This window comes from Lytechinus variegatus, chromosome 8, assembly GCF_018143015.1.
Source record: "Lytechinus variegatus isolate NC3 chromosome 8, Lvar_3.0, whole genome shotgun sequence".
Classification (NCBI taxonomy): Eukaryota; Metazoa; Echinodermata; class Echinoidea; order Temnopleuroida; family Toxopneustidae; genus Lytechinus; species Lytechinus variegatus.
Genome location: NC_054747.1, coordinates 6832130 through 6860079, shown reverse-complemented (window position 1 = coordinate 6860079; position 27950 = coordinate 6832130). Strand labels below are relative to the sequence as shown.

General features: G+C 37.4%; 1 protein-coding gene across 1 annotated transcript; it reads left to right on the top strand.

Annotated features, from left to right (window-relative positions):
* The first annotated feature begins 1757 nt into the window (after positions 1-1757).
* On the top strand, positions 1758-16645 carry LOC121419906 (ATP synthase subunit g, mitochondrial-like). The gene is made up of 3 exons (XM_041614389.1): positions 1758-1883; positions 14937-15097; positions 16014-16645. Exons 1-3 carry the CDS (start codon positions 1799-1801, stop codon positions 16140-16142), a joined length of 375 nt encoding a protein of 124 aa, XP_041470323.1. The 5' UTR covers positions 1758-1798; the 3' UTR covers positions 16143-16645.
* Positions 16646-27950: the final 11305 nt, after the last annotated feature.

The following is a 27950-nucleotide window of genomic DNA, read 5'->3' as shown; positions in this document are numbered from 1 at the left end:
GTTGATCGATAGACCCAAGTCTAAAGATCTAACTTTATTTGTCTAACTAGACAAATGCTCTGACCAGTCGACCTCGATCTGTTTGTTGAAGATGTTGTTCCAGACTGGATATCTAAGTAGATCTAGAATATATATAGATCTAGCACGACTTGTTGGTATGAGATAGTCTATGCAACAATTAAAAAATACTAAAATAATAATCAACTCAAAACAGACGAATTCCACATTGTCTTTATAGTATAGGACGCCTAAATCTAGACCATTTGAGGGTTGGTCCATGCAAGCTAAGTTTGGTTCAATTAAGGCCAGCCTGCATGGGCTAGCCGCTAGGAGGTTATGATTTTTTTAGTCCGTTAAATGCCTACAGGGTAAAGTCTAGATCTAGAACTAGAAGATTAAATGGTTGACAAGTTACCGTTAGGCCTTACCGTTAGCCATGAAATCTTTAAAATTCAGTTAGAAAATGCATAAAAATAAAATCACGACGAGCTTAGTCACTTTGCTTTTTCACTTTCGAAATTTCTCCAAAAAAATACGCGTTCTGCCAGCCAAGCCCAGGCCATGCAGGCCCAGGAAAATTTACCAATTCTTGCAATATGGCAAACAAATTATGTAAAAGTCTTTGATTGCACAGAATCAATGGTCAAATTAAGATATGGATGCTGTCTATCAAATCTACTTTCTGCCCAAAATCATAAATTAAGATGATGTAAAATCTATCTAGCTCCCATTTCTTCTAGTCTAGGCCTAGCCCTAGATCTAAGTATAACTAAGGTTAAGTCTAACGCAAAACGATGATGGCACTCTGTAAACGATGTAACATTGCAATAAATTTCCAAGAATTGGCTTATTTTTCTTAGAAATTATTGAAGAAAACCAGGGAAATGTGAATAGGTGGCCGTTTATTCAAGCTTTAATTTGGCTTTGGAAGTTTGGTTGCTCAATGATTATCGACCTTCGACGCGACGCAGAGCCCGGCTGTGCAGCTCAGCTGCAGCGCAGCCATAATGCATCCGATGCATGGGGGTTTTTTTCGCCGTCCATAGTCTCGGACTCGAAGTTGAAATTTATACCCGGATTTCGGGGTTTAGGCCCCTTGTATTAAGATTTATAGACTTAAAAGTCAAATGCAAATTAAAATTTGAAATCTGACCTTGAACAATCATCGTTGATAAACATCAGCCCTGAAGCAATTGCACTTCAAATCAGACCAGGCAAATTAGACGTCATTGTGTATGTTGCTAGAAGATCTATGACGAGTCGACTGAAGCCCCAGCGCATCATCAACGTTACTAGTAGCTACGCGACCGGCCCAGACTCGGCGCACCCAGGCCAGAAAAATGACCTCGATTATTACGGGGGTAATCTATGCATTTATTAGTGGTGCAGCGAAATTCAGCAGAGGAAAATAAGAGATAAGAGGTATCCTCGTCATAGACTTAATATTCCAAAATGAGAAAAAATGTCAAAATCATGATTATTTAAGCTAAATAATTTCTTTAAAAAAAAAGTAATATTGTTAATATTTCTACCTAGAATAACCGACCTAATAATTGTTCATTAAAAATATTTAAAATTAACAAATGAAAAAAAAATCAACTCGACAAATTTCCGAAAAGTCCCCCTTATTTTTTAGAGTGGTCACAAAATTCGAGCGGAGTTGACCTTCCTTAGAGCAACACGCTTGTCAGATCTGACGCTTGTGTGTTGCTGCCCTCTACGTTCGTTGTCTTTGACCTTACTCGTACTCGATCAATTGCGCATGCGCAGGCGGCGATACGCAAATCAGAGGTGAAAGATGGCCCGTGCAGCTCAGAAAGTCGTTGGTTTGGGAACAAGATTAGGCAATTCATTAGCCACTCAAGGGCCTAAACTTGCTACAGGTAAAATCTGAAATTTTAGTTTACCATTATATTTACTTTTTAGATCGATTGGTGCCTTTGTTTTTACTCATTTTGCACTTCCAATTCGTAGCATGACGAAGGAATCGATTTTCCTCTTCCGAACAAGGTTGACCATGCTCGGGACCTAGGCTATAACTATTTGCTATGCATGTTGACAATGCTGTTAAGTCACGGTACGTAGCCTAGGATGGGGGGTCGGGTGTCCGGACACTTATATTTTTAAAACCTTTTTTTTTGTCTCTGGATTACACTAAGAATATGAATTCAAGGCAAATAGAGATGATCTTATTTCAACAGTTCAACACTGCAGTCCCTTGGGTTCTAGTGATAGGGTGTCTGGAGAAAAAAATTATTTTTCTTATTTCAAGAAAATATCACATTTTCTTTGTGAATTTGAAGAGAAATGACCTTCAGACTGACAGAAATGTAACATTTTTGAAAAAAATCCAATTATTAGTTGCAAAAAAAGAATGAAATTAGGTCAATTTTCAGCATTTATCTGCCATAGACTGTGTAGTTAAGAAATGGACACACACAAATCCAAAATTTTAGCTTCCGAGAGCTGTTATAAATTCATTATTAATGCCAAAAACTTGTCCATAAAGAGTCCAATAGGATTTTTTATGCTCTTTCTGATGGTATGATTTTTATAAAGAATTGGAAACCAGATCACAATGAAAAATTGCGACAAAGTGAAAAAATTGTGCAAAACAGAAATTTCATTTTCCCATAGAAAACGCATGGGGAAATTGCAACCTCAACACACACACAAATAAGGGTTTGCAATTTATCTCTAAACCCTTATTTAAAATGATCATATAAACTTGTCCTTACTGGCAAAAGATGCCCCTGAATTTTCTCTATCCATACATGCCAAACACAAGTTAATAATATATTCAGATCACATTTTTTTAGTAGCCTGAACTTCCCGAAAAATATGTGCCATATTTTCCCCTAAATCAGCCTGTTTTATGCTGACACTTTTCAGTGTGGCTTCAGACACCCTACTAGTGACCATGCTATATTGCTGTTCAATCTGAACTGTTATTTATGACCAGTCCAGTAACATGAAAAAAGTATTTCTTTACGACAAAGCTAATTTTGTTGATATGAGGGAAGCCTTGGCTTCATTAGACTGGCGTACTCTCTTTGCATCTGCAGGTAATGATGTCGAAAGGCAATGGTGCATTTTCAAAGGTAAATTGAAAGCTGCTCAGGACAAGTACATTCCAGCAAGAACAATATCTAGAACACAATCGTGGGGCAAAAAAGGTGATTTCCCCATAGATAAAGATACTCTTTTACTAATAAAGAAAAAACATAGGAGTTGGGAGCGTTATCTTAGAGATAAAACAGAAAGCAAGAAGAAGACTTATAACAGGCTTCGTAATAGGGTCAAAACAGCTACTAGACGACTCCAGAAAAACTATGAAAAAAATATCGCTAAGGCAGTTAAATTGAATCCAAAGAAATTTTGGCAATATGCGCATTTCAAAACAAAAATTAGAACTGGAGTGGCATCTCTTAGGAATCCACAAACAGCTGAACTTGTTGAGGGAGATCGCGATAAAGCAGACATTTTACTAAATTATTTTTCTACAGTTTATACCACTGAGCCTCCTGGTGATATTCCTACACCTTCTCAGCACAATATAGTTGAAGATTTTGGTGAAGTTGTGGTAAATGAAGATAGTGTTCTTTCTTTGCTTTCCAAACTTGATGTTTCTAAGTCTCCAGGGCCAGATGGGTTCCATCCTAGGACTTTACGTGAAGTAGCTCCAGCAATTGCTCTACCTTTGAGTATCATTTATAAGACCTCTTTACAGAAAGGTGTTGTTCCCTGTGACTGGAAATCTGCCAATGTGAGTGCTGTTTTTAAAAAAGGTGATAGATCGCTTCCATCAAATTATAGGCCGATAAGCCTCACATGTATAGCTTGTAAACTTTTGGAATCCATTTTATGCAATGAGATCCTTGATCATATGAATTCAAATGGATTTTTTAGTGATAGGCAGTATGGGTTTTTGCCTGGTCGTTCTACTATGCTGCAGTTGCTTAATGTCGTTGATGAGTGGTCTAAAGCTCTTGAAGAAAGGGGTACAATTGATGTAATCTATTTAGATTTTATGAAGGCCTTTGACAAGGTACCTCACCGTCGACTGCTTGAAAAGGTCCGTAGTTTTGGTATAAATGAACATGTGGTTAGTTGGATCGAGGCATTCCTTGTTGGAAGGAGACAGAGGGTGTGTGTGAATGGCGAGTTCTCAAGTTGGGGTCATGTAGAAAGCGGAATTCCGCAAGGGAGTGTCCTTGGCCCTGTGTTATTTTTGTTATACATCAATGATCTTCCAGACGTTGTTACTGAAAGTAATGTTTATCTTTTTGCTGATGATACCAAGCTATTCAAGTTTATAAGAGATCAGAATGATTGCAATTCACTCCAGAGAGATCTTGACCATCTGAAATGCTGGTCAGAAAAATGGCTGCTGAAATTCAACCCCAAGAAATGTAGTGTACTCTCTATTGGTAACACGCAAGACCAGCAGGAAGCTTTTCCATACACATTAATGAATGATGCGCTTGAACATGTCACCTCCGAAAGGGACTTGGGTGTTGTAATTGATGATAAACTCAGCTTTGAAGAACACATGCAATCAAAAATAAACAAGGCCAACAGGCTTATGGGCTTATGGCTTGATCAGACGAACTTTTGTTTATCTTGACAAAAATAACTTTGCTCTGTTATATAAGTCGCTTGTCCGACCACAAGTTGAGTATGCCCATGCTGTGTGGAACCCTATACTGAAGAAACATATACATGCATTAGAGAACGTACAAAGAAGGGCAACAAAATTAGTCCCTGAATTAAGGAAGCTTTCCTATCCACAACGACTTAAACGGTTAAAAATCCCAACTCTGGCGTATCGAAGAGTTAGGGTGATATGATTGAAACATATAAACACTTTAATAGTTATGATCAATGCACAAAACTTAATCTAGAAGAAAAATATAGTGAACATACCAGGGGTCACAGTAAAAAATTGTTCATACCAAGGACAAAGACCCAAAAATATAGGAATTCTTTTTATGTTAGAATACGTAAGACATGGAACAGCCTAAATAATGATGTCACTGCCCCAAGTGTGCACAGTTTTGAAGCTGCCCTGGATAGATGCTGGAAAAATGAGCCAATAAAATATGACTACGAAAGCCCTGTTCCCGGAAGTGAGCCAGCCATCTTGAGGAGGAAAAACCTAGAACTGAATACAGAGGCATAACATGCCTACATTCAGAAACTTCCCTAGGTATCCCCTAGGTAAGACTTCCATATGTCCCCTCCACTAAAATTGAAATAAAAAATATGGATTATCAAGAATTATCTAACATATAATTATAGGTCTATCTAAGAGATTTTAAGAAGGAAAAGTCGGATACATAACATAGCCTTAGGCCTAGGCCTACCAAAATATGGCTTTATTCTGTCAAAAAATTGAGTGTGTGTAATTCCCAATGGCATCGGTTTATTTAGTCAGAAAAATAAATACCCAATACTCTTGGAGAGTAGACCAGTCGTAATTGGATTACAGGCGTGCGCCTGTAATCCAAGCTGTGGGGAAGTTACAAATTGATGCAGAGGTTCGAGCCCTGGTCACGTCTTTCGGATGGTGACGTTAAAGGTCGGTCCCAGACGTAAATAATTATATCTGATTGATACACGTCTGACTAAACTCAAATTCACACACACACGATATCGGTTGAATTGATTTAAGTACAGAAAAATTTATTGATAAAATTACCTACCGCAAATTATGCTGGCGCAAATATTCACTACTGAATGACACGCGCCGTATAAGCTAAAACAACAACAACAACATGATAACCGTTCTGAAACCCATGACTTTCAACAATTCCTGCTAGCTCAGTGAGTAAGCATGGTAAGGCGTAGACAGCTGGCAGCCGTCTGTTTCGAGGAGTTTTTTTATTTTTAACATTTTCTTTTTTTTAATTTCTCATACACAGACGGCTCGCTATCGTGCAGCCACCATTAGGGGACTAGCAATGCAAAATCCCCCCGTCGGGGCTCTTCAATTTTTGTCTTTAATGACCAAAAATTTTGAAAATTAATGCATCCAAAATGCAAATCAATATACCCTCTTTGGCATTAATTGCCAAAAACCGGAGAAAAATCAAGTTAAAAGGAACAAAAACAGTGACTTACCTCGGCTGTCGCGCAAATTCACTTCCCCGTTTTATCCGATCTTAAGTACATAAACATATGGCCATTGAGTCCCCTGTACAGATCGCGCTAGAACTTCGGTCTCTGTATTCGGTGAGTGAAGCCAACGGAGTTCAGCTGAACAACTAACATAACAGAGACCGAAGCTTTTGGTCTAGGTAAGGTGACAGACTGGAGATGCTTCGTTCTGCAGTGAGAGGTTCGAATCCAAGTTCCCGATGTTCACGCCACCATCTTGTTTCCTATTGTTCTTCGCCAACGTTACAGACGCGTTCGTCGGGTAACGTTGGCGAAGAACAATAGGAAACAAGAATGCGTAAACATCGGGCAAGTCTCTTCCCTCTTTTCACAATATTTTTCTCATTTTTTTGTCTCACCTGCATAGCAGAGTGAGACTATAGGCGTCGCTTTTCCGACGGCGAAAGCGGCGGCGGCGTCAACATCAAATCTTAACCTGAGGGAAGTTTTTGAAATGACATCATAACTTAGAAAGTATATGGACCTAGTTCATGAAACTTGGCCATAAGGTTAATCAAGTATTACTGAAGATCCTGTTAGAGTTTCATGTCACATGACCAAGGTCAAAGGTCATTTAGGGTCAATGAACTTAGACCATGTTGAGGGAATCAACATCAAAATCTTAACCTGAGGTTAAGTTTTTGAAATGTCATCATAACTTAGAAAATATATGGACCTAGTTCATTAAGCCTTAATAAGGTTAACCATGGAGCTAACAGAGAAGGAGAACCATCTTCCAATTCCTCTGTTAATCCTTTGTTATTGCTTCCTTCGGGCGAAGGAACGATATCTAACATCAATCGGCGAGCCGCCAGGCCAAAGTTAGAGCAAGCTTACATAACGCGATAAGCCCCCTCGTAAAATCTGAGGTCAGAGATTTTTTGAAGGACCCTGCGAGGCACCGCCGTAAACAACGTTCTCCCACATAACTTCCCCCGAGCTCATTTTTTTTTCAAAATTGAAACACGACTTGCTGTTCTTCTAACATCCATATCTCTTTGTACGGATTCCTGATGTACGTCTTTTATGTATGGTTGAACTTCTGAGATGATCCCCTTTGCATACATACCAAATACGTTGCAATCTGAATTGACTCAACAAAATTACAAACGGAGGAAGTTGGAGATTGGTCATTTTAAGTATGTCTGTCTTTCTTCCGTACTTAAATCTTTTCCTAACCGTACCTGGTTAAGAAATTATAATACGGAGAAAAAGCATACTTTGAGCTTAATTTTCATGCCAAGATCATTTGCGAGAAAACAATAGAATCGATAATATAACGACGAATCTGCGGGGCATTTCTCTGGCGATTGTCGCATCGTGGAGTACCCTCCGGTTCCCCACGCATTCCTATTTGTGTAAGTTGAAAGTGAGTGTAATGAATGACGGGAGCAGTGCTCGCTCAGCTCTTGTCTCTGTATCGTTTTTGGAAAATAGCAGGGGCCGCGGAGCGAACAGATTTAATTTACAAACCAGTAAAAAGGAGAACAAAGTATAAAAATTGTTATTCTACATAATAAAGAAATTAAAAACAACATGTTTGGGACCACAAAGAAGTATACCCAGTTCTATGTCAGGACGATTCATTTTAAGTTACAAAGTCATTTGGAAATAATTACAAGCGAAGTTTTACAATTTTTAGGACCAAAAATAATCATGATTTAAAATTATTTTAGAGAACAAAATAAAAGATGATTACAATTATTGAATTCATATCTTTAGTTTAATCTAAAGAAAAAAAGGCTTCCAAAATATAAAGTGTCCGGACACCTGACCCCCCCCCCCCCCTCATTTCTAAAACATTCTATTTCTGTTCTAGATATATTAAGAAACAGGCCGAATATCATTATGATTTTTGTTAGATTAGGAGATTTTTTGTATGTTTAAGATTGTACTTTTTTCTTTCTTTCTTTCATATCCTTTTTCTGGCATCATTCTATCCTTCCTCTTTGCCCTTTTTTTTATTCCATCCTATCTTTCTTTCCTGATCTTCTCTCTCTGTTCATTTTTCTTTCCTTGTTTGTCTTACTCTCCGTCCTATTTTAAATTTCCTTTTTTCCTTCATTTTTTCTTTCCACTTTTCTTTGCTTCCTTCTCCCTTTTCTTTTCATTCTTTCTCGATCCTTCCATTATTTTCTTTTTTTAAATTCTCTCCTTAATTTTTTCCTCCCTCTCTTTCATCCTTTTTTTCATTCTTTATTATATTTTTTCCTTCTAATTTGTGTTCTTTTTTCTTTATTTCCCTCCCTCCCAGGGTGACCAGACGTTCCGTATTTCCCGGGATTGTCCCGTATTTTTGTCCCGGCGTCCCGACAAACCCTTCCCGGGACGCCTTTTTGTCCCGTATTTAAGAATATTGAACAAAATGTAGTTAATGCATTTAAAAGTGGTGATTTTTTTCATCAAATAACCAACAGATGACGAGCAGAGATAACAATGAAACTAATTTGGAGATGTAATCGGTGGAACAAATTATTTAGTTTTCATAACTAGATTAAAAAACACCAAACTTCATTATGATTTTTGTTAGATGACTTGATTTTTTTGTTTGCTTGAAGTTTGAACTTTTTTCCTTTTTCTTTTGTATCATTCTTTGTTCATCCTTATATCCTTCCTGCTTGCCCTTTTTTGTTCCATCTATCTTTATTTCCGACCTTTTTTTCCTGAACCTTTCTCTCTCTCTCTGTTCATTTGTCTTTCTTTCCTTCTTTCTGTTACTTTTCTTTATCAAATTTCCATTCCTTATTTCCTGAATTCATTCATTCTTTCTTTCCTTTTGCTTTTCTTTGCTTCCTTCTCACTTCCTCTCCCCTTTTTCGTTCTCTCCTTCAATTATTTTCTCTTTTTGTCATTTTCTCATCTCTTCATTCTTTCCTCCCTCTCTTTCCTCCTTTCTTTCATTCTTTATTTTATTTTTCCCTCCAATTCTTTTCCCTTATAATTTTCTTTCCCTTCCTTCCTCCCTATTTTCTTCTTTCTTTGTTTGTTTCTTTCTTCCAAAGAATGAAGGAAAATATTTCTTTCCTTCATTCTTTCTTTCCTTTTCTTTTTCTTTCTCACTTTCTTTTTTCCTTTCTCTTCTTTATTTTGTCTTCCACACATCTATTCATCTTCCCTTCCTTTCTTTTTTTGTCTTTCTATATTCATTTCAAAGAATGACGGAAACCTTTTTTCTCTCTTTTATTCTTTCTTTCATCCTTCTTTTATTCTAATTTTCTTTAATGTTTTTCTTTTCATTTTCCCCTTCAGTTCATTTTTCCTTTCCTTTTTCCTTTTCTTTTGTCTTTTCTTTCTCTCCTTCATTTACCCTCCCTTTCAATTCTTTATATTTTTTTCACATGTCTAACATTGTGTATCTTTTTTTATCTTTTTTGTTGATTGTCCCGTCTTTCTTTCTTTCAAAGAATAAAGGAAGCATTTTTCTTTTATTCGTTCTTTCTTTCCTCATCCTTTTTCTTGTTTCTTTTATTTCTCTCCCTTATGTTTTCTTTCACACATCTTCCCTTCCTTCTTTTCTTTTTCTTTCCTTCTAAATTCATTTCAAATAATGACGGAAACGTTTTTTCTTTTATTCTATCTTTCATCATTTTATTCTAACATTCCTTTTTTTTTCTTTATTTTTTCCTTCATTTTCCCCTTCATTTTTTTCTTTCTATCCGTTCTCAATTCAACTCTTTTCGTTCGCCTTTTCATTCCCTCCTTCATTATTTCGTTCACCCCCCCCACCTTCCAATTCTGTACATTTTTCCCCAAGTCAAACACCGTGTAGCCTCCTTTGTTGATCTTTTTTAAGATCTGGCTCGGTCGATCCGCTCATGCAGCGTACTTTGTCGATTGTCCCGTATTTCTTTTTTGTGAAATCTGGTCAGGCCTGCATTCAGCTGGTTCCAAAACCAGATTTTCGTCTTCGAAATCACGACGTTCGAAATCGTGAGCCGCCATGTTTGCATAAAATTCGTGAAGCCGATGTGAAATGCATTATGGGTGAAAACACTACTGCGCAAGCGCAAACCCGAGCTGTTGATCGCGTCGATCAACTTTCCTTATCTGATTTACGAGCGGCCTCTGTAATGCGCCGTGAGGGACCCTGCTGAGAGGGGATTAGCGGTGCCGCGCATGGGGCAAAGCGTTTGAGAGAGTCAGATCTCCTTCTGTTAATAGCTCTATGGGTTAACCAAGTATCACCAAATATCCTGCATGAGTTTCACGTCACATGATCAAGATCAAAGGTCATTTAGGGTCAATGAACTTTGGCCGATTTGGGGGTATCTGTTGAATTACAATCAAAACTTTAAAATTTTTTGGATCTGATTCATGAAACTTGGACATAATAGTAATCAAATATCACTGAACATCCTGTGCAAGTTTCAGGACACATGATCAAGGCAAAGGTCATTTAGGGTCAAGGAACTTTGGCCGAATTGGGGGTATTTGTTGAATTACCATCATAACTTTGAAAGTATGTAGTTCTAGTTCATAAAACTTGGACATAAGAGTAATCAAGTATCACTCAACATCCTGTGCACATTTTAGGTCACATGACCAGGGTCAAAGGTCAATGAACTTTGGCCATAATGGGGGTATCTGTTGAATTACCATCATAACTTTGCAAGATTATTGTTCTGACTTTTGAAACTTGGACATAAGAGTAATCAAGTATCACTGAATATCCTGTGCAAGTTTCAGGTCACATGATCAAGGTCAAAGGTCATGTGAGATCAATGAACTTTGGCCGCATTGGGGGTATTTGTTGAATTACCATCTTATCTCTGTAAGTGTATTGGTCTAATTCATAAAACGTGGAAATAAGAATAACCAAGTATCACTGAACATCTTGTGTGAATTATAGTAGTTTTCAAAGTCAGCATTCTGCAATGTTGAATCGCGTGATGCAGGTGAGACGGCCAGAGGCATTCCACTTGTTTATGAATTCTTGTTCAAAAATAACGAGAGCATAGAAATGTCGGAAATGAAGTTTTATCCCATGTACATGATTTAGGGCTAGATCTTTTGTAGGAAAGTAGAAATCTCGTGGGTGAAAGTTTCAGGTTTTGGCTTCGTATGTGTGGGTCAATGAGAAGGAAGACCTGGCTTCATATGAGAGTAACCTTACGTTAGTAAATGATTTTTACTCTCTAGAAGCCGCCTGGCTGGCCAGGAGGCTTCTACTACTACTAGAGTCTAGAGAGTAAAAATCATTTACTAACGTAAGGTTACTCTCAACGAAGCCAGCCAGGTCGGTCTTCCTATTCACCTGCACAGCTCACAGAGGGCCCCAAAACCTGAAACTTTCAGTTTCACCCCCAACTTAAAAAGATTTCTATTTTCCTTCTGAAAGATCTAGCCCTAATTGAATTATGTACATGGATTACAACTTCCTTTTCAACATTTCTACACTACGGTATCGATTTTATTTCTAAAAAAAGAATTCATAAAAAAATGAGAAAAAAATATTATGAAAAGATGGAAGAGACTTGCCCAATGTTTACGCCGCCATCTTGTTTCCTATTGTTCTTCCCCGTTATGCAACACATGCGTCCGTAACGTGGGAGCTTCGTTGAGAGTAACCTTACGTTAGTAAATGATTTTTACTCTCTAGTCTAGAGCCTCCTGGCTAATCGTCCGGACACACAATGTGTCCGGACACACAACAACTGGGTATACTTACTTACCTCATAATATGTGTGAGTGGACACTATCATGATTCTGGACTCGCAAGACAGAAACAAGATTGCAAAAACAAGACAAAAAGAATCAAACTTTAGCCTTAGGGAATCTCTGATATGACAGAAAATGCTTAAAATGTCAATGTATAATGCATGCAGACGAGTGTGTTTGTTAGTGGAAATGTAGAGCACGCAAGGCTTCTTTAAACTAAAGTTAGATACCGTACCGTAGGTGCCGCACTGTCTATGAGCCGCAGGCGGTGAGTGCCCAGTGTGCACCATCTGAAGAAACCTAGCTTTGTCTGCATTTACTTTTACGCATGACAGAACAAGTGCATTATTTGTGTGTTATAAAATCATGAAAATAGCAATGTCACAGAAACAAATTCTTAAAAATTTACAGTACAGTTTTGTTGGACTTCTCCCGGGACTTCTAACGTTACCGCACTAACATAACCACACTGACTTAGTCTGCTTGAGCGTGCAATGTCCATTTTTGTTGCGCACCTTTAGCACTGCCGTGCAGTGCACCAAAAAGTTGAGTGTCGTGTGACGCGTATTGGCCAATTGCGATGCTTGAAATAATACACCTATTTTATAATTTATATTAAAGTGATTGGTTAACATTGGTTTGACTTTTAAAAAATCTGAGCTAGAAGGTCACACTTGTCACCTGTGTCTGTGATATGTTACAAAAATGAAGCCAAGAAAAAATTGCGTTCGAAAATAATTATTTAGTGCTTCAAAAATTGAAATATAAAGTGACCGGAAACACCATCTTAATTTCATCCCATACACTTATGTGTACTATTTAGGTGTCTATAAGATGCCTATTTACAAAATCAGGGTTTGCCTTGTAGTTTTAGCTTTTCATTATCAATAATGGTTGTTTTCAGGGTTTATTAGTTCTAATACATGCGCTTATACACATGTTTCATCTTGATTTGAGAATTTTTTAAATTGGCTGCTCACAAAGTTAAACAATACCTAGAGGCACTGGTCAGAATGAAGCCAGCTATTCCTATCCATTCATGTGTGTGTAGGCCGCCAAAACTTGAAACTTTTGCCCCCGAGATTTCTACTTTCGCTCCAAAAGATCTAGCCCTAAATCATGTACGTGGGATGCAACTTCATTTCCGACATTTCTCCGCCATCAATTTTATTTTTAAACAAGAATTCATCAAAAAAATGAGAAAAATATCATGACAAGACGGAAGAGACTTGCTCGATGTTTACGCCGCCCGTATCATATGCATAATCCATGGTCAAACTTCCCTGTAATAGAACCAGCCCTATATCATGTGAATGAGCTACGTGTAGAACTTATTTCCGACATTTAATGATTTCATTTTTAAATAAATGTTCATTAACCTTAAATAGACTGGGCTATTTTGACGCCTAAGAAGACTGGGGGGGGGCTGAATCAGCCACCCCCCTTATGTTCTCAGCCGTCGATCACACGATCGCGACAAAAATTGGCACGCGCGTTAAGGCCACCGCACACCTTACGACCCGACTGGTTGCCGACTGGTTTGCGACTGAGTGAGGGGAGATGAGTCGCAAGGCAGTCATAAGCCTCGACACCGCACACCTTGCGATCCAATCTGCGACTTACCCATGCGCTTTTTGCTTTTTGGCATAGCATCTGAGAAATTGCGCTTACTACTGCGTATGCGCGTTGTTTATCATAATATGTGTTATGCAACTCTGCTGTCTGATTGGCTGGAGGATGGATTGCGATCCAGTCATAAGGATTCGACATGTCAAATCCTTCCGATTTTCCTTGCGACTTGTCTCTGACCGGTCTGCCCGGGGGGGCCACTTCCATTCATGAGTGGATACCATGCGCGACCATGGGGTCCCGAAAAGCACCCTAAACACGTAATTTCCATATTCTGAAAATGCACCCCTTAACAAGTATTGGCGTGTGAAACCCTACCCTTCACAAGTATTGGAAACACAATGATATACCCTGAAATGAACCCCTAAACAAGTACAGGAATGTTTCATTGTTACGGGTTCTTTGGTTGTCGGCTTTACCTTATTTGGTTTAGTACGACCTCACCTTTTACACCTTGCGCAAATAGGACTCTAAACACGTAGTGTTGGGGCAAAAGGACATCCTTTATAAAACATTTTAATTTTGTGTTGTCATCCCCGAAAATTTGACCCTAAACACGTAATTTTCCTAACGAAATAGATACCCTTTTTTCATTATTTTTGTGTTTTTGACACCCTTATCACGTTACGTACGTAACGTGCCCTATCATGAAAAGGACATCCTTTTTACGTGTTTTTTTTTTGGTCGCGCATGGTATCCACTCGTCATTGTAAGTGGCCCCCCCCCCCCGGGCCGGTCTGCGACTCTCAAGCTGACAAGAGCTGTGACGTCACATCTCCCCTCACCCAGTCGCAAGCCAGTCGGCGACCGGTAGGGTCCTAAGGTGTGCGGTGGCCTTTACCCATGGCCATTTTAGATTGCTGTCATAACTTTTAAAGTTTATAGAATATTTAAAAATGTGGATATAGGGGTAATCAAATATCACTGACAACTCTGAGGTAAATGTCATTTATGCCATGGTCACATTTGTTCTACGGCGAGTCGAAAACAGCCGTTTTAACATTTTTTGTCCAAGTACATATAGGTGGTTTGAATCAAAATTGATAAAACGGCTGTTTTTGACCTGCTGTACGGCCACCGTAGAACAAATGTGACCATGGTATTATTGTCAATGAACATAGCATGGTATCATTATATGAATTGTTTTTTTTTGTGAATAATTATCTTATAGTAGTTTTCAATGTCAGCACTGCTGCTATATTCAATTGCATGATGTAGGTGAGACTGCCAAAGGTGCTCCACTTGTTAGGCTAATTATGTCCCTTATTTATAAACGGCTATAGTACGAGTCTTAATAGAAAATTTTTTGAAACAGATTTTGAAATTGAGTTTATTGATATAAGATTTTGCAAAACGTCAGCTTTTGCTTGGAATTGCCTTATTGCATATTTTATTAACCACAAAATCAGGCCCGTACTCATGCATAGTTTTCAAAGATTTGTAATTTACTCTCTATTTAAATTCCTTTTCTATAATTTGAATCCATATAGAAGCTGTTGAGTATTCAAAGCCAAGGTTATCCAAGTTTTGGTACTATGCCAAGGTTGAGCTAGTTCCACCTACTCCCGGTGAATTCCCTGCTATTCAGAAGGGCATCAGTGACATCATCAAGTCAGCAAGGACAGGAAAATTTGCCAATTTGACAGTAAAGGTCAGTTTATAGGCATAGGGACATACACAGGTGTTATGGTATCAGCTTCATCAAGTCAAATCTCAACCAAGTTTTAATTTTTTTTCATTTTTTTTTTCGTCTTCAATTTTTTTTTTCGTCTTCAATATTGAAATCTTAACCAAGGTTAAGTTTTTGACATGTCATCATAACTTCTGAAGTATATGGACCTAGTTCATGAAACTTGAGAATAAGAATGATAGTGCATCACTCAAGATCCTGCCTGAGTTTCATGTCACATGATCAAGGTCAAAGGTCATTTAGGGTCAACAAACCTTGATAATGTTGGTTATTTGTGGAATTGTCATCCTGAAAGATTGTCACTCAGCATTCACACAGATTTCAGTAGCAATAGCCTTGTACAGGGCAACACCATTCAAAACATTTGAAATCCTATTTTTTGAAAAATGTTTGAACATATGAGAGAGAGAAAAAAAAAACACCCCTTCCCAAGCTTTGTATTACACAGGTCTCTCAGCATGTACATGTATCACCTTCAATGAACTTGCTTGACTCCGAAAGTACTTGTAATATTTTAGACACCTTTCCTCAACTTAAAAACAAAAACCGTATCAGCTTCAATCAAAATTGAGTAGACCTAAAGTCAATGAACTTTTTTTTTTAATCGTGATGTCCATAAATTCATCTTCAAGACGATACCATATTTTTCATGTGTGTGTGTGTTCATGTGGAGAAAAGGACCCCTAAAAGCATACAATCAATGATCCAAAACTTATTCTTGACTTATCCATATCAAATTATGATGTTATGTTTCACATAGAATTGAGGCTTGAAGTTTCGCCCAAAATATTGGGGGTTGACAATGTGATAATAATGTTACATGTTTATAGTTATTTCCAATGATTCTCACTATTTTTTTCATTTTATTTTTTAACAGGAAGCATGGGCAAACACACTGGTATGTGCAGAGGTAGCATTCTGGTTCTTCATTGGAGAACAGATTGGAAGAAGAAGCATCGTTGGCTACAATGTCAAGTCTGATTATGAACCACATCCATACATATAGAAACCTCTTCAAGCCATCCAGAATGTATTTTTATTTGAAATCGCTCTATTATATCACATGGATGCATTGAGGAGAATGATTATATGTTTGTAATTGTGAAAGCTGAACTCACAAAGTGTTCAATTCCTGCCAGGGTGAAGTCCATCTGGTGTTCATTTCAGTATAAAGCAAGCATCCCCAAGTCATGAACTATCTAAAAGTACAACATTTTTAATTTATTGGCAAGATTCATACACTTTTTCTCAGCTCAAGGCCTCAAGCAATGATGTTTGATGTGATGCTAGTATCCCCCATTACTCAGTATGTACTGTATCAATCTTTGAAATTGGCAATATTATGTCTGTTTCCAATGCGTCATAGAATGTGGAAACCACCAAAAGCAGTTTGTTTTCACAAGACAAGATTTCATTCTTAGCAAATTGTATCGGGTTGAATTTAAAAATGTGTATAAATTCACGTTTGACGTGTTTGTAACTTTATTAAAAAGTGTTTATCAAACCAAATGTCTTATCAATATGTCGTCTACTTGTTTATTAACTAGTTCATGAGGTGGCAATGGGTGTTAAAGCGGAAGTTTACCCTGACATTTTTTTAAACAAAAGCACAAAGGCAAAAGTGCATCAGTGAAAGTTACACATGTCTGTTAACCCTATGTAGGCCGGGGTATTTTGGGAGTTCATATGGCGGGGGGGGGGGGGCTTGGGAGGCCCCCCTTGAGATCTCAGCCGTCGACTGCGCGATCGCGCCGAAAATTGGCACGCAGGTTGTCTGGGATATAATCTACAAAATTTATGATAATTTTTTCAATGCGAATTGTTATTACATAATTATGCTAATTTATGCGTAATTAGTATGCAAAATAATACTTTTTCCTCTAACTCCATAGGTAAAGCTCCAAATGTTCTAATTTTTGGCATAGAAATTCTTTGTGATGTTCTAAGCAAATGTACATGAAAAAAATTGTGATATCAGATGAATTTCTTATGTATTATGTTGTTTTTTGCAATTATGTATTTCCATGTTTTTTGACCTTATGTTTTCCATTGTGTTTTCAATGAAATTTGTTGGGGACTCTTCTAAGATCATAAACAGCATAAAAAATATACATTTAGGCCAGTAAAACTAAAAATAATCACACATTTATGATTATTGATTGAAACACAATTTACATTGACTTTGTACACGAAATCACGTTTTTGAGCAATTTTCGGTCTGACACGCACTTACATAATGTTGCGTAACTTCGAAACCGCGTACCCGGGTGACGCAAAATTGGTCTCAAAAGTTGCCCAAGACTTGAAAGTAAAGTCAGCGAGCAGCGCGGTCAAAAAAATTTGCACAGCAAAACTATTGCATGACTCGTTGAGGGGGGGCCTTAATATATTGTTTTATTCATAATAAAATAATCACTCCTGAGATAATAATATTAAACCTCTTGACCATAAGCTGAACTCAACAATGGAATCACTCATGCATGCAATGCACTCCTCAAAATTCAATAGGCATAACAATAGCTGTATGACCATTGCTTGAAAGTGTGTTCATGGCACTCCAGTGGATGCACAGATGTGTGTTTATGGCACGTTAAGGGTCAAAGGAGAATGAAACCCCTGAAAGTGTTTTTTTAAGAGAGGAATCAAAGAAATCAGATCAATGAACTTTTGATGAAGATTAGATAAAAAAATAAGAAAATGGTGAATGTTTGAAAACTAAGATCACGTTATGCTCTTTATATTCTCCCATTGGCAATGCAACTAAAATCTGTGATGTCGCAGATGTACATGTACATCTTCCCCACTGTTAGTAAATATTTTTAACCTAAATTTTCTCATTCATCTTTTCTACCGGAAGATCAAGTGATAATGATCTCTCATAAACTTGTATGATACTGGCTTCACAACATTATATCCTGGATGATCATGAATTGTTGGTCTGTCAATAGAAATATTTGTTTGTGTATACATGGATGTCCAAATGAGAGAATTGTACATGTGTACCCATCTACATGTATGTCCACACACATTTTGGTCGCATTGGATCTCCATGAGTGATTTTGTCATTCAAATGATATCTTTCTTATTGTTTGTCCAATATTATCCAAACTTTTGTTGATTTTATTCTTATATTTTATCTCGTCCTAGATGGGACGTATTATCTATTATGGTATCGCACTCGGTGTTCGTCTGTCTTTCCGTCCGTTAATTTTTCCTTGTAAACGCGATAACTTCAGTTTGACCTTACCTAGGCTCATATAATTTGGTGTGTATGATACTAGCATGGATCCCAGGAAAACTTAATGATCTTGAGGTAAAAATGTCAAAGGTCAAGGTCACAGTGACATGTTTTTGTCTCACCTGCGAAGCAAAGTGAGACTATAGGCGCCGCTTTTCCGACGGCGGCGGCGGCGTCAACATCAAATCTCAACCTGAGGTTAAGTTCTTGAAATGACATCATAACTTAGAAAGTATATGGACCTAGTTCATGAAACTTGGCCATAAGGTTAATCAAGTATTACTGAACATCCTATTAGAGTTTCATGTCACATGACCAAGGTCAAAGGTCATTTAGGGTCAATGAACTTAGACCATGTTGGAGGAATCAACATCGAAATCTTAACCTGAGGTTAAGTTTTTGAAATGTCATCATAACTTAGAAAATATATAGACCTAGTTCATGAAACTTGGACATAAGGTTAATCAAGTATCACTGAACATCCTGCATGAGTTTCACGTCACATGACCAAGGTCAAAGGTCATTTAGGGTCAATGAACTTTGGCCGAATTGGGGATATCTGTTGAATTCCCATCATAACTTTGAAAGTTTATGGATCTGATTCATGAAACTTGGACATAATAGTAATCAAGCATCACTGAATATTTTGTGCAAGTTTCAGGTCTCATGATTAAGGTCAAAGGTCATTTAGGGTCAATGAACTTTGGCCGAATCGGGGGTATCTGTTGAATTACCATCATAACTTTGAAAGTTTATTAGTCTAGTTCATTAAACTTGGACATATGAGTAATCAAATATCACTGAACATCCTGTGCGCGTTTCAGGTCACATGACCAAGGTCAAAGGTCAATGAACTTTGGCCAAATTGGGTGTATCTGTTGAATTACCATCATAACTTTGAAAGTTTATGGATCTGATTCATGAATCTTGTACATAAGAGTAATCAAGTATCACTGAACATCCTGTGCAAGTTTCAGGTCACATGATCAAGGTCAAAGGTCATGTAAGGTCAATGAACTTTGGCAATGTTGGGGTTTTTGTTGAATAACCATCATATCTCTGTAAGTTTATTGGTCTCGTTCATAAAAAGTGGACATAAGAGTAACCATGTATCACTAAACATCTTGTGTGAGTTAGAGTAGTATTCAAAGTCAGCACTGCTGCTATATTGAACCGCGTGATGCAGGTGAGACGGCCAGAGGCATTCCTCTTGTTATCTTAACCTTCTGCAGTCCTGAACGTGATAACTTAACTTGAACTTAACCTAGGCTCAAGTAATTAGGTGTGTTTGATACTAGCAGGAAGCCTATTGATTTCAAGGTCCAAAGGTCAAGGTCACATTGACATTTCATCTTACCCCTCTGCAGTCCTTGTAAACGCAATAAATTCAGTTTTACTAAACCTAGGCTCATACTTTGCTGTGTATGATACTAGCATGTATCCCAGGAAGTTTTACTGATCTTGAGGTCAAAAGGCCAAAGGTGAAGTCTCCACCTTTCACTTTTCTTGCTTCACCAATAATTCCATTATCTGTGTTACAGGTATTATGTGCTCCCCCGAGCAACACTCTTGTTCTGCTATCAAATTAGCTCAACTTCTACATGTATTTTCCACTTGGAAAGACTCTTACATTCCATTTCTTTATGTTTTTAAAAGTGACTGATGAATATGGGAACATCCTTTCATCATTTCCAATATAATAAGTAATGCTTCTGGTATAATACATGTGGTTTCTGTCAATTCTTTTATCACATTCTTTTCAAAACCAGCCCGGATGGCATAATTCCATCCATCGTAATTCTATCAAAATGAATGAAATAAATTTGTTTATCAAATTTATTCTAAGCTGTAAATGCAAAAGAAATGTACCATCATATTCAAAATATCAATGACATAACGTATACCATTCTTACACCAAGCTTTTAGAAATATTGTAGAATTATTTATTTTTATCATAGGGTTATTTCAAAGAGAAGCAATACTAGTAGAAATTACAGCTGAAAGGGCAAGAAGCAACTCTTTCCAAAAAGGATTAGGCATAAAAACAGATTATTGTTTGTAATATTCAGACCCCATATACCAGTGAGGTATAATCTTCGTCTGATGAATCAGGAATAAATCTTTTGATCCATGATTTCTTTTTTTAACCCTTCCACATGGTTCTTTTCTTGAAATCACTATAATACATATTTTTCAACAATACATAATTGAATAATTAACATGGTATATGACACAAATTTTAAAATGTACAATACAATATTCCATGAAATTGTTGTAACGTTTGTATAAAAAAGAAATATCAAAGAGCAAAGGAAAGAAAAAATCCATGCAAGAAATTTAGGGTGTGTTTATGCTTCCATTGCGAGGACAGAATCAGCGATTTTAAACGTCGATTCAAAACGCCGATCGTAAACCTGGTTCTGGGAGTGCTGTTTATGCTTAACTTTTCAGAGCAAATCCTGGTCTCCAGCTGGCTTCGCGTCGTAAAGCGGGGTCAAATTGGGCGCGCCTTTTTTCGAAAGTTTTTTTCCCGATTGTTATTACGTGGAGATAACATGGAGCAATATGACTGTATTTGCATGCGGATTTTCATCTCACCGGAAGCATGTACCAAATGACGTTATTTAAACACGTTTACGATCATGGTTCTGTTTATACTTCCCCAGAAAGCCTGATTCTGGTCAAACGACGTTTACAAACGCACCTTTTTGTGAGTTTACAATTGGCGTTTTGAAACAGCGTTTAAATGAAAGTAAGCATGGACGCAACCATGTTTTCTTTTGCACTAATCACGTTTGGAAACGCTGATTCTGGCCTGAAAAGTGGAAGCATAAACACGGCCATTTATACACACATGATATATTAAGTGATTTTATGTGTAAAAAATATCTGTCATTTTAACACCATCGTCCCTATATAACTGACACATTTGTTTTCTCCCTATTTTATCAGGTATATTAGCCCATATAAAGGAGAAAAACATCCATTTAAATCTGTTATAATTTGTGACCTTGGTTCTGGAAGTGAGAGAAACATCTAATCCAATTTGGGTATATAAACAACGATTCAACAACGCTGACTCGTCCTATAAGAATCTTTTCAGCCACAAACCCATTTAAATTTTTATTTCTCTGTGCGCAAATTATGGTCACCCCATCATACTAATAATAATGTAGGTATATTTATTTATTTACCCAGGGAAGCCGCTTCAGTTCCGAAAACTGTTCTCCCAGCGGGCCCTGCTATTATTATTACCCCGGCTCTAGCTGGGCTGCCTAGGCGCTCAAAGCATTCAAGGAATTTCTTCCTACCGGGTACCCTTTCACCTCACCTGGGTTGAGTGCAGCACAATGTGGATAAATTTCTTGCTGAAGGAAATTGCGCCATGGCTGGGATTCGAACCCACGACCCTCTGTTTCAAAGTCCGAAGACTAATCCACTGGGGCACAACGATCCACATACCATTCATCATTCAAATTTTCTTTTAGGTTTTTGCGCTGAATCCCTTATCAAACCAACTTCATTTGTCATGGATGCCCTTCAGAACGTGCTCAAGTTTATGATTTGTAAGCCCTAATAGATCAGGGATTGAAATGCTCAGATCCTGGATGTTAAAATGGGGGTTAAAATGAAGACACTGCAGAAATACAGCAGTGCTGTAAACTTGGTAAGGGCTAAAATGCACCACTGTTACTTAACAGAATATGCATTCAAAACCGCTGAAGCGAGACCAATGAAATTTTCATAGAATTTAGAACATGAAATAACCTTTCTCTTCCTGTACATTTAAAGTGAAATTACTATCATATTTTTCAATTAATTCAACCTTGATGTGCATGGGGAAAAATTGTTCTCCATAAAACTTGGTCTGAAAACTACATGTAGGACAACACAAAGAGATGATCTAAGATGGCCAGGTGGTACAATGAAATTATTCACCACATTATGTAGGATATATTAAATTGGATGGCTCAGAATAGAATACCAGAAATACAATATTCCACAAATCAAAAAATGAGTGAAATATTTCAAATAAAGCTATCTAATTAATATAATTATCATCTATCCCAACCCCCCCCCAAAAAAGAGGTAAAATTTAACAAGTCATATCACTTATCACATTACGGCATTATTGTTTCATAGGATCAAATTCAGTTGTTGACGTGTGACTTACCGTCTCACACTATTTGATCCGGTGAGACTTGAGTTTTCAAGAAATCACATTTTGCATTAAGTATAAAAGTTCCAAGAAGTAAAATTATTTTATTCAGAGTTTGGCATATTGTTAAAGCTAAAATCACATTTCTACTTTGCGGCAAGAACTATGATTGGAGTAAAGTCCTGATCGTCTTCAAGTCTCAGCTGGTGAAGACGTCATTACGATTTGGAATTGAATTCGTTTTTATTCATCCAGGGAGGCTCTGATCCATGTTATATCCATATCAAATGTTATCGCAAATAATTTGAAATTCGGTTCAAAAGAATCGCATAGTGTGAGATGGGCTTTACATGTAGTTTATTTTGACGTCATCCGATACAAGCGTATCTATGCCGCGCATCGATTGCTTTCATGCACCAGACTATGTATACCAATGTCTGCAGGACCGAGTGCGGTATATCCATTTGGCGAGTCGAGCCAAGAGTTCATTATTTAGGCCCTCTGTGCAAAAGAATGCATTGTTTTATACATCCCCTTCCCTCTCCCATATTAATGCTATATTCGATCTAACTTCCAGATGATTCTAGATCATTCCAGAACTCGCACTATCCTGCATTCTGACATCAGAGTGCAGGATAGTGTATTTTGGATGCAATAGTGCAATTCGCTGAATATCGTTTGATCCGATTTGGACCAATCAGATTAGAGAACATTCTTGGGAGTTGTATAATTGGAGCTATTGCATGGAGACAACTTACATTCACTTTAGATGTTAAGAATTCTTGAAAGCGAGGAATGTCATTTGAAGCCTGGTATGATCCTGAGTGAAAACTTACTTCTCATGTTGGAAGCAGTACTTCAAACATTACGTATGAGTGGACAAAGAGCCAGGTTTGGTCAGGTTTCATATTGCTAGGTTTGTATTCTAGGATGAGGGTTCTTGTGAGGTTGCAAGTGCAAGAATTCTCTTAACAGCCTTCAGTGCAGAGATGCCAAGTTCAAAAAAATGTAATGCGTGAGATTTTCATGACTCGACGTCTCTGTGTGCGCGCGGCCAGTACTTACACTCGTACGTTGCGAAAAGGTGCGCGCGCAACGCGCGCGCGCATGAGATATGGGCTTCAAAACCATGCGATGCACGCACGCTATTCATCGTATCACGTATGCTGTGCGCTGACTGCACTTTTGATTCGTCTCGTGTGCCGGGCTAGACGCGAAGGCGGTCAGCCAGTCGTATAATCTGGCGAATAATGCTACTTTTTCTCTTTTTTTCTGTTGGGTACCGATATGCGTGAGAAAAATGGGTGCCATGCGTGAGATCGTGAGACGGACCCTGAATGCGTGAGTCTCACGCACAATGCGTGAGACTTGGTAGCTCTGTCAGTGATAGTTTAATCTTTAGTCTTGTCTAATGGGCCAATGCATATTCAGTGATGACATTCTGAGGATGGTTTTGGGACCAATTTTCAAATTAGTCTAACAGAGTTTAAATGAATCGGGTCCATTGCAAAAAGAGTTGCGTTTAAACGCAAGTCAAAAAAATCAATCTCTAGTCCCAAATGCGCGCTGTTGATTGGTAGAAAATCAAGTTATGCGTGATTTTTGTCTCACCTGCCTAGCAGAGCGAGACTATAGGCGCTGCTTTTCCGATGGCAACGTCAACATTGAAATCTTAACCAAGGTTAAGTTTTTGAAATGCTTTCATAATGTAACAACTGGAGCGCTTCTGGCAGTCTCACCTGCATCATGCGATTCAATATAGCAGCAGTGCTGACTTTGAAAACTACTATAACATAACAAAAACACAATTCATATGATACAATAATAGGCCTACTATGTTCAATGACAGGTAACATTGATCATGTGATCTAAGACTTGTCAGTGATACTTGATTACCCCAATACATCCAAATTTTATAAACTATATCTATAAATTTGTAAACAAATTTTTGGCATTACTCGTGTTTAAGATCGCATGCTCGATCTGTAAACACATAGGAGTAAGGCCGAAAATTTGTTTACAAATTATAATTTCCTCCTATTAAAGCTTCTTTATATATCTACAAACTTTGGAAGTTATAACAGCAATCTAATAATTACCTCCAAAATGGCCAAAGTTCAATGAACTTTGACCTTTCAAAAACTTTCAGATTTCAATATTGATGCCGCTGCCACCAGTCGGAAAAGTGGCGCCTATAGTCTCGCTCTGCTCTGCAGGCGAGACTAAAATCAGTATTTTTTTTTGCACCCATTGAGGCAAAAGGCATTTTTGTTATACAGTAGAGTAATTGCTGATATATGAATACCACTCTTGTATATTGTAAAGGCTAATCAAAAGGGAAGAAAGCTGTTTGTGTGGCTTATGGACTAACAACTAAAATAGGCTCAGTCAAAACAAACAAGATTTGGACACAGACGTGCTTCAATAATATTCATTGAGCAAGTGTCAAGAAAGAGATTGGTTTAATAATAAAGATGATGTAACCCCTTTGCTTCCAGAATCCAAAGTCACAAAAGTTTTAGTTTCAGTCACAATCAGATGGTCATTCTTTGCTATAGACATGTTTGAGTCCATTCATGCATTATGCTTTTTTTAACGCAATAGGTGCGTTTAAAATGTAACTTCATGTAAGTTCTTAGTTATTGAGGGGAAACACGACCATGATGAACTCTGAACTTTATTTAATCCCATTTCCTTTTCATTGGTCTTTATCTTTTGCCATTTTGTGACTTTAGATTCCGGAACCAATTGATTTGAGGGGGCTACAGCCTCTTTGTTATTAAACTATTCATTTAATTATTGGCATGGGCCTAGTAAAGATTATTGAAGCTGGCCTGTGTCAAAATTTTGTTCACCTTGCCTGAGTGGAATTTGTGTAGTGCACTGTTGAAGTTTGATAAATTTCTTTTAGAACCCAGTTTTTATGAACACACTTAAAGACAAAGAGTACGAAGTAGGCATTCCCTTGTCAGAGAGCAACTGCCTTTATTATAATATGTATTCATCAAAATCTTGCATACTTTACATACTTGCTCAAGTCGGCATGATTAAAAAAAGTTGTAATGTTGGAGATTTGAACCTCAGACTATCAATGGCAGTCTACAGTGATACATCATGATTAAATAAAACAGTAGAAGTTACATCTCAAGGTGAAAATGAAAACAATAATATGATACATTGGGCGAGGTCCTCACACCTGGTATGTGAGAAAAAAGGAAGAAAATGAAAAGTAAAGAGGGAAAATAAAAGAAAGAAAAAGTCAGGTCATAGTTATTTACTTGCACTTTGGACTCGCAATAACTAGTTCATATTGAAGAACAAGTCCACCCCAACGAAAAGTTGCTTTGAATAAAAATAGAAAAATCCAAAAAGCATAACACTGGAAATTCCATCAAATCGGATGTAAAATAAGAAAGTTGTGACATTTTCTAATTGTGGTTAATTTCATAGAACAGTCATATGCACATTCTAATCAATATTTATTTGCCCTTTTCAATATTGACTGGCCTTGAGGGGAACAAAAAATATGTTGCCCACAACAGAATCATATTTGCCTGAGTCTTTAGACAAAGATAATATGGTTCTTTTAAAGGGGAATGAAACCTTTGGAACAAATAGGCTTGTGTAGAAACAGTAAAATCAAAGAATAAAGAAAGTTTGAGAAAAATCGGACAAATAATGAGAAAGCTATGAGAATTTGAATATTGCAATCACTAATGCTATGGAGATCATCCCACTGGCAATGCGACAAGGATGTGTGATGTCACTGATGAACAACTCTCCTCATTACTTTAGTATATATTTCACTTGAATTGCCTCTTTTATCACATCTATCCATAGATCATGTGTTCTTTCTACATGAGGGCATGTAATACATATTTTTTTAGAATACATCATGGATAGAGAGTTTGTATCATCATAAGAAAAAGCAAAGAGACATTTCGAGGGTATTTTATAGTCCACCAAAGGGAAAGTTGTTCATCAGTGACATCACACATCCTTGTCGCATTGCCAATGGGATGATCTCCATAGCATTAGTGATTGCAATATTCAAATGCTCATAACTTTCTCATTATTTGTCCGATTTTTCTCAAACTTTCTTTATTCTTATTCTTTGATTTTACTGTTTCTACACAAGCCTATTTGTTCCAAAGGTTTCATTCCCCTTTAAGGGCAATATATTTGATATTTCTGAAAGAGCCAGTCATTATTATTATTAGCTACAGCTGTATAATGTGCAACTCAAGCTATTATTTGGTACAATTTATATGACTGCTTATCACTACTTCTGATGTCGGGTTATTCATAAATTTGGCGAAGCAATCGTTGAGAGCAATTGTGACGTAAATAGTTACCACATGGTATGCACATACACTTTAACATGTACAAATCTTGCACTTGGGCTTTATCAGCTGGGAATACATTGGTTCACAAACTGGTTCCAACCTAATTTCTCTAATACTGAAATTAGTGATCAAATCAGCTCCTACTGCGCAAGCACATTAGCAGAAATATGGCCAATATTGCCTTCTGTTTTGTACAAGATTAATACAGGCAAAGCCCGGGGAGGGCAACATGGCAAATGTTTACCTCATTGGTCTTGGATTGAAAGAAGCGAGCGAAATATGACATTTATTCATCTGGTTGAATGCCTCATATAGATAATAATTCATTACATGTATGATAAAATATTCTAAATTTTCAAGAAAAAAAATAGGGCAAAATATATCATTACCTGAATATGTCAAAATCTTTCACAATATTTTATTGTTGTAATAAACATGTCAAATTTTTCCTCTCTCGCTGCGCTTGCTTTCAGCTTAAATTTTTTTTTTTTCACGATATGCCATATCTAGCCTCCTAATTACGCCATTGATCATGAGATAGCGTAACAGCCAGTTTATAAGAGAGTAATAATAATAATATTTAGGCTTACCATTATTGTTACAGGGTATCGAATTGAAGGGTTTGAAATCATTACCAGCTGAGTACGGAGAATTTAAGAAGAAAAGTTATGGTGAAAAGTAATCAGCATTTTTGCAGTTTGCTTACAAATAAAGATACATAGACTGATGACATTTGTGATACCATTCTGATCAAATCTACACAAGCTTACACCAGAGCCAAGACTTTGATCTTCTGGCCTTGCCGCGCTGATACTGCATGACTAATAGTGCTGGTCGCACTGCACACTGGCAAGATAATCTTGACGCAACTCGACTTAGCTAGATGAAAGAGATTGACTTGGTCTGTCATTGATGTTTTGTGGTAAATGATGTACTCCAAATTTTCTTTTAGTGAGCTCCCATAAAAGTGTCATCCATTGCATCGTTTGTAATTCATGAGGATCTGTGGTAGACTGACAGAATTTGATTCTGAACAGAGCTAGCTCATCTCAACATGTCTTAATATTCAGA